Source organism: Vespula pensylvanica, chromosome 8 (assembly GCF_014466175.1).
Source record: "Vespula pensylvanica isolate Volc-1 chromosome 8, ASM1446617v1, whole genome shotgun sequence".
NCBI lineage: Eukaryota > Metazoa > Arthropoda > Insecta > Hymenoptera > Vespidae > Vespula > Vespula pensylvanica.
Window position 1 is genome coordinate 761313 of NC_057692.1, and position 13172 is coordinate 774484.

A 13172-nucleotide genomic window follows, 5' to 3' on the forward strand; every position below is an offset into this window, starting at 1 on the left:
TTTTATATATCCCTGGTTCTATCTTCTTTTATTTTTCTTTATCCTCTCGTTCTCGTTGGAACAACGACACGATAATATAACTGAGAAACGGGTTCATTGCCACGAAGGTGTGATTATTAATTTACCAATGTTGGTAATCGGTACTCCATGGTAATGCTATTCGAAAGCTCCTCTTCTTTCCCGTCTTTTTCCTTGCGTGTTTTTCTTTTCGTTTCGTTTTTTTTTTTTTTTTCTTATTTTGTTCTTTTTAATTCGCTTAAACGAGACGATCGATAGTAAGCAAGCTGCCGGTATTACGTCGTCTCCCTCGTTCTCTTGTTTTTTCTTTTCCTTTTCCTCTCGTCTCCATTTAAATCTCGCAAGACGTCCTAAAGCGTTTTCTCTCGCGTTACTGCAACACGCAGCATTTGCATTTAGGCTTCTTCTTCAACGTGACGTGCTCGACCTGCGACGCATCGCCCGGTCCTTGTGCCGTCATTCTCGCAACTTCGACGGTCCTCGATCCTGGGCCAACCTGAAATCGATCGAGGGATCGATAAATCGGTCGTAAGAATGATGATAATAATAATAACAATAATAATAATGACGACGACGACGACGACGACGACGACGACGACGATGATGATGATAAAAAAAAAATATTAATAATAATAAAATAATCAGATAAATAATGATGATGATAATGACGACGACGACGATGATAATAATGATAATAATGATGATAATAATAAAAATATTTCAATTACCTTCTCGTTTGCACTCAGCTGACTATTCACTACCGTCGAGGATTTTATCGGCGTACCATGGGCATTTCCATTTCCTTGATTCAGCCTCGGCGATGCATTCGAATGACGATTCGTCGAGTTTGCATTTGATTTTAAAAGAGGACTGGAACTCGAATCGTGATCCGGTCCAGGCGTCGTTTTGCCCGTCTCTTCGCATCCTGGTAAAGGTGGTGCCGTTTGTCCGGGAGTCGGGGTGATTGGTTTACCACCCTTTATCAGCTCGACTATCTCGTCAGCTTCTCTCGACAAGTCACCGTCCGGCCTGAACGGGTTGTCCCATCCGCTATCCGTGCTGAAACATCGTTTTATTTTTTTAATCACCTTACGTGTTAAATCGGAGATCAGCTTGAAGGAGAAAAAGGTAAAAAAGAAAAAAAAAAAAAGAAAGAAAAAAAAAGAAAAAGAAGAAACAAAAAAGAAAGAAGGAGGAAATATTTCTCAGAGTATTTTTTATCGCGTCGATCGCTCGTTCCACAACGTCCTTGTCGTCGTCACATTTTATATTTAACAAAGTGCAATTCTCACTTACCGAACACGCGTGTATTCTCGTAGATATGTGTGTAGTACGTAGGTACGGTACTATGCTAAACGAGACTCCTACTGAATACGAAATTAAACGAGAATAGAGAATATGCAAGAATTCTCTTGAATTTGCAAATGCGTAACAACAAAAACAACAACAGGAGAACAGGAGTGTTAACTCGCGTCTTACGCAACGTTTTATCTATCTATCTATCTATCTATCTATCTATCTATCTATCTATCTATCTATCTATCTACCTATCTACCTATCTACCTACCTATCTACCTACCTATCTGATGTCATTTCTATTCGGTAAATTGAACGTTCACGAGTCCGGAACAACAACGGATATGACGTTAAACGATATCGATCATTTCTTTCAAAAACGTTATCAAAAGAATTTTTCCTGTTTCTTGCATTTGGCCGACATCAAATTTGATTTAGACGCGAAACACGTTTCTCTCTTTTTTTTTATTCTTCTCAAACATTTCTTTTTTTTTTTTCTTTATTTCGATCGAATCGACGTTTTAAACAAAGTGTTCTTACCAGATCGTACGTACATAGGTTGAAGAGAAACAATGAATTAAACGCAATTGCCGCACCCGAACGACCGTGGCATTAAAGCTTTGGCATTGAATCGCACTTAATCGAGCTCTCTCTCTCTCTCTCTCTCTCTCTTTCCTAGTAGCACTCGAGTCTGCGTTATTCGCGTCAACGGAATGCACCGTACACGCATACGCGCACGCGCGCGTACACAACACACACACACACACACATTAAAAAGTATGCATATCGAATAGATGGAAGCTCGGTCTCACACGCACGAACGAACGAAACGAGTTCCCTTTCGTTCGTGCAAAATTTGTATCTCGGATATTCGCGTCGTCTCGTGACGTACGTCAAACTTCCGGTTAATTTACGTACCCGTCCCGCGTAACACGGAAGTACCGTAAACTGTTACTGTAATTCGACTGTGCAAGGAAATTGAACGATCGTAAAAGCTTTTTTTTTTTTCTTTTTTTTTCTCTTTTCTTCTTCTTCTTCTTCTTCTCTTTCTTTTGCTTGCTTGTTTGTTTCATTCTCTTTATTTCTCTCTTTTTCTTCTATTCTTTTCTTTTCGCGAATGTCACCGCGAAAGGATTTTATTACAGGGGTTGCAAATCGTTTCCGGTGCTGATTGCAAAAAGCTGATTGTGTTTCGAAGGGTCTCACGTCATAGGAGAAGGTGTCCTGTTTCCGCGAGGGTCGTTGAACGTGTTAAACGTTCCGTGAAATTGTTCCTTTCTCTCTCTCTTTCTTTCTTTCTAACTATTTTAGCTTTTATCCGGTCAACTCTGCTCGAATCTGTCATTGATTTCGTTCGTTTTCGGTATCTATTGAGAAGTCTCTCTCGTTTACAATTTTCCGATAAACTTGTATCTCTCTCTCTCTCTCTCTCTCTCTCTCATTTTATTATTATCTGTCTGTTATCGGAAAGAGAATCGATCGAACGTCCTGGTCATAAATTGATTAACTCACCGTGTCTCTTTCTAATCTCGAGGAATATGATAAAAGATGAAAAAAAGAAGCAGAAGAAGAAGAAGAAGAAGAAGAAACATCGAGAGAAAAAAAAAGTTTTTGAAGAGTTCGGTGTTAGTTCGAACGAAGGCGAGGCTAACCGGAAATAGACAGGAGATGGAAGGCGATGGAAACTTCCGAGCCGGCCTCGTTAGTTAGACCAGGCCTCATCTCCTTTTTTTTTCTTCTTCTTTTTTCTCTCTTCTACTTTTCCATGGAACTTCTCTTTTTACTATCTCCCTCTATCTCTCTCTTTCATCTCTATAAAGACTTCAATCGAGTTTCGAGCGAGTTTGCTTGCTCGACGATTTTGGTATTATGTACATACGTAGGTACATATGTACATACCAGAAAAGAAGGAGAGGTATACTCGGGCCTATGAGAATGAGAGTGAGGATGAGAGTGAGTAGAGGAAAGAGGAAGAAGAGGAGAAAGGGAAAGAGAGAGAGAGAGAGAGAGAGAGAGAGAGAGAGAGAGAGAGAGAGAGAAAGAAAAAGAAGAAGAAGAAATGGTACGAAGAGAAGAGCCGAGAACGAAACGTCGAAGAAGCGAATAAGAGGAGGAAGCAAATGTAGAGGAAAAGCACGCTCTCTCGAAGCACCGAAAGGAAAAATAGGTTGGTAGTTTGAGAGCTGGCCAAGGGCCAGCCAGGCTAATAATGTCCGATATTACGAAATTCTATGACCGTACGTTCCCCTACTTTTCTCGGGTTTAAATCCACAGGAGGGAAATCGCATTACCGTATATCTTCTTCCTTCTTACGAGGAAATGAAAATAATCCGTGGAATTATCGTACCAGTATACGCCAATAGATTTCATATTATACGATTCTTCGTATAAATGTTTGTTATCGATAATCGACTATATGGTATTTCTTTTTTTTTTTTTTTTCTTTTTCTTTTTATTTTCCATTGATAATCAACGATATTGGAATACGTTTCTGAACGAAGAAAATAATCGAAGAGAACGACCGTGCTTTTGCATTTTCAACATACATATATATATATGTATATATATATGTGTGTGTATGTATGTATATATATATATATATATATATATATATATTATGCATATATGTGAGCCGTTTGAATGGCACATACCTACCACGTGCTCGTTAAAAAGACTCTTTGTGAGGGTTCAACGACCCCGAAAAGAATTTTCCTTGGCTCGGGTAAGAGCTTTAATCGCGAACAAGGAGTCGTACGGATAACCGCAGAAATATATCGTCCGAGATTATTCCGTTTGGAACGTTCGAGATTCCACGTGAATTTTTTACTTGGAGGGAAGACAAAGAAGAAAGAAAAAAAAAAAAAAGAGACGGAGAGAGAAGAAAAAAAGAAAGAAAAGTGGTATTTTACGTGGGGAAATTAAGGCGCTCAAATTTTTTAAGAACGATGTCGTATATTGAGAATGGGAACGATACCAATAGGTAGTACCAACGAAAGACAAAGACGGAAACAGACAGAGAGAAAGGGAGAGAGAGAGAGAGAGAGAGAGAGAGAGAGAGAGAGAGAGACAGCCTCAATGAGGTTAACGAGGTCTATCGTTCGTGGGCCATAGGACACGTCCGTTGCTCGAGAATCGTGTCGCGTGTTTTCGATCGAACTGCAGCGTGGCCTCAAGAAATATCGACGCATTTCTTTATTTATTTTTTTTTCTTCTTAATTTTTCCTTCACCGAACAAAAATTCGACAGTAAAGTAAAAACAAACAAAAAAAAAAAAAAGATAAAGAAACGATAATCGAAAAGATTGGAAAGAAAAAAAAAGTATATATGTTGTAAATATTTCCTTCGAAAAGGTATGCCAAGTTCGATCGTTTAAAAAATTAGTACGCTAATATCCTTATTGATTGTTTCATGTATGTTGGTGGTCGGCCGAGATACGGATATAGTCGTTTTCAACATAAGCAATGTTCGATCGAGAAAAGTTAGTGTATCGCTTTGGTCTTTCGTAGTCGTAGACCGACCGACGCCAATGAAGACACAATTTTCTGTCGCTCGAGGGTCTTCAACCCCTAAAGCACGCGACTCTACGAATATTCTAGCTTTAAGTCTATAGGTAAGCTTTGTACTAGACGACCTCCTTTACATCATTCGCGAATGTTTCTTTTAATTTTGCGAGGAAAAAAAAAAAAATAAATAAATAAATAAAAAAGATAAAAAAAGCAAAGAAAAAAACAGAAAGATCATCGTTAGAAAAAGATGAAGACTATTTGATGCGGCTTGAGGGTGGGATTACCTTTCGTTGCCATCGGAGTCCTTGGGTACCTTAATCACGTAATAGACGTGTCCTCCATGAGTGGTCGTCATTTTCGACGGTATCGATTATCGAATCGTACGTCATCAAACTCACAATATAAAGGATCACTACCGACGCGAACGTTTTATTACGCGAATCGATTACGACTCGTTTCTCGTTACACTCTTTCTATTTCTTAGTTCGTTTAAGAAGAATTATTATCGAATTATTATATTAAACATCTTTAAACACTTTTTTTCAATTTTGATTTTCCTTCTCTTTGGATGATTCTGCGACGTTCGAAGAAATAGACGCACGTACTCTCGTTGCTGTCGTACAGAGAACTTGGCCGATTTTAAGAGAGAAAGAGAGAGAAAGAGCGAGAGAGAGCGAGAGAGAGAGAGAAAGAGAGAGAGAGAGAGAGAGAGAGAGAGAGAGAGAGAGAGAGAAAGATGAAAAGAGGGAGAAACTCAAAGACGAACGTAAGACTTTATTTTTAAGCGCTTTCGTGGCGGGAGATCGCGAATATACATTCTCTCTCTCTCTCTCTCTCTCTCCCCCTCTCTCTATCTCTCTCTTTCTCCGTTTCTCTTCCGTCCTCTCTCTCTTTCTCTTTCCCACTCTATCTCCCTCCTCCCTCGACATAACTTCACTCTAGAAACGTTATTTCAAGCGATCCGTTTGCGAGAAGGAAAGCTCGCATTTTCCTCGTCGCATGAGATCCCCTAGAAGAGTTTTCTTTTGTTCCTCTTTTATGTACGCGTTACCGAGACAACGACGACGACGAAGATGAAGATGACGACGACGACGACGAGGACGACGACGATGCTGTGCCAGAAGAAGCTTGGATCTTTCCTATGGATCGTATGGAATGTCGGAAAATTTGGTCTACCGGGTGAGACAAAATCTAAGGAAGAAGAGGTGAGAGAGAGAGAGAACGAGAGAGAGAGAGAGAGAGAGAGAGAGAGAGAGAGAGAGAGAGAGAGAGAGCAATCGATAAATCGAAGTTATCTCATCTAACACTAATTTCCGTAGATAATTTAATGGACCATGACCTATTTTTTTTCTCTCCCTCTGGTGTATCGACTTTATTATCTCTATTTACTCGACAACGCAACTGGTCTCGAAGCGATTGTCTACAACGTGTAACATCGATCGGTTTTTTTTCTCTATTTATTTTATAGTTCGACGTACGGCTTCCGGAAAGTGGAAGAACTCAATTCTTATCGAAGGACGATTACAAACCGTATGAATCACAATACTATACTCTGATAACCGTTTCTGTTTGTTAATGATAATGATAAAAAAAAAAGAAACAAGCAGAAAAGAAAAAACATAAAAAAAAAGAAGTGAAAGAAACTATCATAAGATACACCTACTGATTTTCGTCTGTTAGAAAAGAGAAATTATTTAAAGGTCACCTCTCAAACCTTTAAAATTCGATCTGATAGAACGAAACAAAGAAAACATGCGAACAGGATCTTTAAACTTTTGCTACAACGATATCGTCTATTTCGAGCGTTGACATTTTCAGTTTCTGGATTAACGAGTGCCACGAGCAGAGTTCCTTCTCGCGTAGTATCGTTTAACACAGTGGCGCTCCCACATTTCCACTTTGCATTCCAAACTATATACTATCTCTGTTTCATCCCCCACGAGTACGAGTCCCCACGCTACATTCCGCCCTGTCATGGGATTGGTTGAAAGCGAGGGAGGATATATGGGTCATGGCTGCTCGGTCCACGGGCGAATATAGACCCCATTCTCCCGTCTCTTCGAGGTATATAGGACAAAGAGAGGAAAAAGTAGGGGTGGCTCGCAGAGGGCTGAACGAGGGCTCCGAGAGGGAAACAAGGATGCCACGACGTGACACGGTTGATGCGTTTTCACGTGCGCCAACGATTGCCTATGCACGTTGTCGTTTGAAATTTTTCATCAACGAATTTGATTCGATGCAATTGCATCTTGTCCTTGCTCTCTTTTTTTTTTTTGTTTTTTCTTTCTTTCTTTCTTTTTTTCTCACACGATTCTCGATCTCGAGAGACTCTATACTATTTTTATTTTTTTATTTTATATTCTTTTCTTTTTTTTCATTTTTTTCTTTTTCTTTCTTCTATTTACATATTCGACTTTCTAATAAAACGCGTAAAATTTCCAACGTTGAAGTAACAGCAAGTAGAAGCACCCGTTGCTTCGTTATACCTTCGCGTTATTATTTATAAAACGAAGGGAGGAAAAGAAGGGAAGTATAGGAACATGCAGCGGTAAAATGTTTATACCTTACACGGCGACGTTTAAAGGGCTAACGTTACAAGCCTCTTCTCGTTTTTTAATATAAATATTTTAGTTACTAGAAGAAAGAGTATATTATTTATCTACCTCGAGCGAAAGGGAACGAAATGTTCTACGAATACGAATGTAGACGATATTCGTGAATGGAAGTTAAACCGAGCCAGTAAAATTGTAGAAATATTTTCTTGGTAGCAGGTATTTTTTAAAGAAATCGTTTTGGACAGATCGTCGTAAAACGCGTTTACGAGAATAGCGATAAAATTTTGCCGAGAATTAATGGTTTATATTTTCTTTTCTTTTCCTTTTTGTTTTTACTTGCACGAACATGGCATTATGTAATGGATAGTCGATTATTATTATGCGAACGACAACGCTCAAGAAAATTTCTCGCTCTAGCGTAAAATTTATGTTATGAGACGAATAAAGGCTCGATCGTTTTGTAAAGGGGGTGTAGGGGTGGAGGGGTGTTCGGAGGGGGAGCGGGAGGGGGAATTGGAGCGTCCTGTAACTTGAATTAATTTCTATGAAGGTTAATAATAGATGATAGAAGAAAAGAGAGTATGTGTGAGAGAGGGAGGGGGAGAGAGAGAGAGAGAGAAACGACGGGATAAAGAAGATCAAAGGGAAAGGGAGAGAAGAATAACTCCCGAGTGGATAACTCGGGAACTCTTAGTGGAAGGTACTTGTCACGAGTTCTTCGAAGTCCTCGGTCGTAGTCAACGATCGACAGAGAGAGAGAGAGAGAAAGAGAGAGAGAGAGAGAGAGAGAGAGAGAGAGAGAGAGAGAGAGAAAGAATGGAAAGAGCAACGAAAAAAAAAAAAATAAAATAAAATTGAAAGAAAAGATGATGTTGCTGTCTTTGGTATATGACATATTATATTTTCAAATAACATCTACGAAACACCTTGTCCTATTTCCGAACTGTCTACTTTGCGGTTTAAACCGGAGAAAACGTAGATGATGGATCAAGGCCGCAACGTTCCTTCGATTACCTACGGATATTCATCGAAGCAACAAAATCGATAGTTCCGACGTTTCCAATTATTTTTGATCGTTAGCACGAAAGATGTTAACCGATCGTTGAGTGATGTGACGAAGGCAAAAGCGTTAATAGAAGAACAGTGTTACTCTTTCGTAATATCGAATAGAGAACCATCGTCGCTTCTTCGTACGTTCCTGAACTTTCCTAAGGCAGGTCACGGTTCTCGAGCGAGAGGATAGTCCTTTCTTTGCCCTCTATCTTTGGCACACGCTTCTACGCGAACGATCGTCTTCTTATCCCCCACGATTTTCGTGCCGGCTTTTGACTTCTTCTTCTTCTTCTTCTTTTTTTCTTCTTTCCTTTTTTCTTTCTCTTCTTCTTCTTCTTCTTCTTCTTCTTTTTCGTACGTGAACTTTAAAATATTCTAATCGGTCGTTGAAATTATCTATACTGCGATTTTTGTTACGTAAAAGTTTCCGCGGAAAGAGAACACTTGCGAATGAGAGATATCGCTTTTGATAGCACCAAGTAAAGGTCAGGAACAAAATATATATATATATATATATATATATATATATATACTTCATCTACTAAATAAAGAAGAAGAAGAAGAAGAAGAAGAAGAAGAGAATCGAAAGAGATGGACACTTCAGCGCTCTAGGTCAAACCAACTCGAATATCCATACCGGAAAAAGACTTTGAGATAATGGACCGAACCAAGCTGCAGAGCCAAGTTTCTAATCTCTCGATCGAATTCGGACTCCTTTATTTTTGCTTAACTCTCACTCTAAATCCTCACATTCCACACGTTTACTCGAAACTGAAATACCGATTATTACGAAAACAAATCGAACACACGCTTTCGTTTCTCCGTGTCACTTTTCCTTCTTACATCTGCGCACGTGCACTCTCGTGTGGATTTCTATCCTTAACGATGAAGATGATGAAGAGACAACGAGTAGTAGTAGTAATAATAGTAATGTACTAATAACAGTAGTAATAGCAGTAACAGTAGAGTATGTATTCTACTATTTCGATATTCTATCCAAACGGATTCAGATTTTCTCGAGGGGAGAATAGAAAAGGAGGGAAAGAAGAAATAGCGCTAGGACATATCTCTTATCTATGCCGATCTCTAAATGATAATAATAATTTCAAATAAAAACAAAAGAGCAATGAAGAGAAAAACAAAAACTAAAAAAAAAAAAAAGAGACAGAGAGAAAACAGAAATAGAAACAGAAAACAAAAAAAGAGCAAACGTTTAAAAAAAGAAAAAGAGAAAAAACAAAAACGAGAAAGGGAGAAGGAGAGTAAATGAGAGAGAGAGAGAGAGAGAGAGAAAGAGAGATAGAAAATCCGCAAAGATACAAACGCAAGAGAAGTAGAAGGAAAGAGAATGACGAGACGGGTTCGCTGATGCAGTCGACGGCACGACTGGCCCTCGCGAGTGCCTTAGCCAGTGGCTCACCGCACCTCTGCGCGTCCACCACCCACGCTATATCGATCTTTCATCCTCTCTCTCTTTCTCTATTTCTCTATCTGTCTCTCTCTCTCTCTCTCTCTCTCTTTCTCCTCTCGCGCGCGCGTCTCTCTTTCGTAGCTGCTACCTCTGCTTCGTGTAGCTGCTGCTGATGGAGGAGGTGGTACCGTTGGAGGTGGTGCTCCTAGTATTACTGGTGCTGCCGTTGACGGTGGTGGTGGTAGTAGCAGTGGTGGTGGTGGCGGTGGTGGTGGTGATGGAGCTGATCACGGAAACGGAGCAGGCTCGAGGAGAGGGAGGAATACCCGTGCGTCGCGAGGATGCGCGTATTGCTTTCTACGCACTCTCTTTCTACATCTTCCGTATTTCATATATTTGCTTCCTCTTCTTATCTTTTTCTTCTCAAAACTTTCCTTTTTCTTTCAACAACTTTGAGAACATTCAAACGTTAAAAATTTCCGGACGATCAGTCTTTTTACTACGGTTGCTGCTTGTGATAACTTTTCTCTTTTTTTCCCCTTTCCCCTCGTTCGATCTCACGACAACTTCGTTTTATTTATAATATCTATATATAGATATATAGACGATCCAATATCCACATCTTAGTATCATAAAAAGATTTCAAGATCGTGTATTTTTGAAAGCTCCGAATGTTTTCTCTTGTTCTCGAATCTTCGCGGTTATTGAAATATTGAAAGAAGCTTTCGGCGGGGTTACGATATCTGTATCGTATCGCGTACTTTCGACGTGAGATCACACGGTGAAATTGTAGAATTTGAGAAATCGTCGGTTGCTTTCGTCTCTGCTCATGTATCTATAATGGATACGTGACTATGATCCTAAGGGGAAACTAAACGGAGAAAGTGGAAAACTACGGTGAATTATGGATCGGTCAGTTATCTATGAGCGATCGGATCGGATCGGATCGAGAGCAATGGAAGAACCGATTCGATGGAAATAAACGATTTGATATTCATTTATTCTAGATAATCATAATGCTATTACGATCGACAAAATAATAGATCTTACGAAAAGGACAGGCGAAAAAAAAAAGCAAAAGAAGGAAAAAGAAAAAAAAAGGAAAAAAGACATACAAGGAAGGATAAGATCCGATAGCTACGAATCTGATAGACCGTTATCTAGACCAACCTCGAAGCGAGTGTAATTAAGGATTAATTAACGAGATTGCAGCGAGCCTACGATTTATTTGTTTGCTATCGCGTAATCTCTCGATCCCCGAAGGATTATTTTTGGACGAAACGTATTTACCCGGAGCGTACGTTTCAGTTTCTCTTTACAAATCCTCGATAGATTTATGGTTGATTTCGGATTGTTTTGCTTAACGAAAGCGAACGAGCAAATCATAAAGGATACGGGGTTGATATTGGAACCGAGTTTACGCGAGAAGGAGAATATTGCTAGGTTCTTGGAGGATCAACGAAGTGCGCTAAGAAATGTTGGTAACTGTTTTCGCGGAGGGAGTTTGATGCAACGGAGAACGCGGAAGAGGGAGAAAGAGAAAGAAGGAGGGTGGGGAGTGTGTGTGCTCGTGTGTATGTGTGTGTGTGTGAGAGAGAGAGAGAGAGAGAGAGAGAGCGAGAAAGGAACGCCTGCTTCCGGTCCATTAAAAGCAACGGGGGTCGCACGGATCGTGTGCAGGAGGCTAATTATTCCGAAGACAGTGGTTATCATCCATTCGAACGATTACTTTGAATTTTCTTACGAATTTCTTTTCTTATGTACAATAGGTTAACTTATGTCACAGGGAAAGGATCGTTGACCCTATTCGAAAATAGTTTAACGTATCGATTGTAACTCGAAGAGGCAAGCGACCAAGCAAGGTAAGAAGAAAGGAAGGAAGTAAGCAAGGAAGCAAGCGATCGATCGATCGATCGATCGATCAGGATTCACCTTTTAATTCGAACTCGACAGGGAGTCCTTAAATGGTATACGACACTTGAACACTTCCGGTGCGAATCACCGTTGTATTGATACCAAGACAGTTTATTTACTCTTTCTCTCCCTCTCTTTCTCCAAGCTTCTCTACAATCTCCTCCAAGTAGTGGACGGTAAATCGTTTAAAATGTTGGTAAGTGAGAGAGAAATTGGCACGGCCGAACGGTGGAACTTGCGTTACGTAAAAAGCACGTTTAACGATGTTAACCTTGGCACGTATTACTTCGAGCCTAAACGTTGTTTTAACGCGTACGATGAACCGCAAAGATTATCGGTTACTTTCTAATCTAACTCGAGCGAATACTCGCGACATTAAGAAAAATATCGATAAAGAGAAATTGGATCAAATCGGGATCGATCTCGAATATCGACGTTTGAATGTTCCTCGAAAAACAGAAGAAAGAAAGAAAAGAAAAACAAAATTTTCTATCCGAGACGATACATATTCTCGTCACGAAAATTGATTAATGATTTAGTCGTATCGCGGTTAACGTTTTAATTCAATAGCTTTGAATAGCGCTGACCCTATTTTCACTTTCATTAAGTCGTTTATTACTCCACTCATCGACCAAATCTAATCCGCAAGTGGAACAATGACGTTCTTATTTCGACTTGACTATGTTCGTTGTCTTACGAACAAAGAAGCGAACAAACGGGTTTATTGGTTTACTCGCATAATTCCTAGACGGTGTTAATATAATTAAAATTATGCGAAGAAGAAGAAATGAGGAAAAAATGGAAAAGGACAAAAGATAAAGGAAAAAAAAAAAAAAAAAAAAAGATAGAAAGGAAAAAGAAACCTACCTGATCTGCGTGTGATACGCAGGGGTGGTGTGTTCAGAATGCGTCGTTAAAAGTTCAGCAGGACTCGCAGCCATGTCGATGGGGTGGCCAATAGGCGGTGCAATTGGCTCCAACAATAGGACACCAGGTGTAGCGGGCGAAGGTTGTGGACCGAGCAACGACACGCGTACCTTTTCTCTGCCTTCGCTGTTAAACAGAAAAATCAAACGATTGAATAAACTTTCAATGTACAAACTGATAAATAAATTAAGAAAAAAAAGAACAAGAAAAAAAAAAGAAAGAAAAAAATGAAAACGAATAGAACGAGACTAACGTTCAGGTCCACTCGCAACTAGTCGACGTTGGAAACTTAATGGCGAAAGTACCAACGATACTTCGCTTTAAATTGTCGTAATTTCGTTGTGTGACGACATTCGTGAGACGAGTCGAGTCCGAGTCATCGTCTCTTCTTGGTCGATCGTAACTACTTAAGCCTACTACTTAAAGATCCAAGAATATCATTCCTTCGTATGTAACAATTGAAAGAGAGAGAGAGAGAGAGAGAGAGAGAGA

General features: G+C 39.7%; 1 protein-coding gene and 1 long non-coding RNA gene across 2 annotated transcripts in view; both read right to left on the reverse strand.

The window, feature by feature from the left end:
* Positions 1–216: 216 nt before the first annotated feature.
* The window catches only part of LOC122631317, a 53457-nt gene continuing 40501 nt past the window's right edge, over positions 217–13172 (reverse strand). Inside the window, exons 5-7 of the mRNA XM_043816894.1 lie at positions 12621–12806; positions 747–1077; positions 217–514 (exon numbers count right to left, since the gene is read on the reverse strand). Of these exons, the coding sequence (XP_043672829.1) occupies positions 389–514; positions 747–1077; positions 12621–12806 (643 nt within the window). The 3' untranslated portion in view covers positions 217–388. The remainder of the gene's footprint in view (positions 515–746; positions 1078–12620; positions 12807–13172) is intronic.
* LOC122631326 lies at positions 2404–9966 on the reverse strand. Its single transcript, XR_006327677.1, has 2 exons — positions 9753–9966; positions 2404–2681 (listed from the first exon to the last, which is right to left on the reverse strand). It is a non-coding gene; the product is annotated as an uncharacterized LOC122631326 (long non-coding RNA).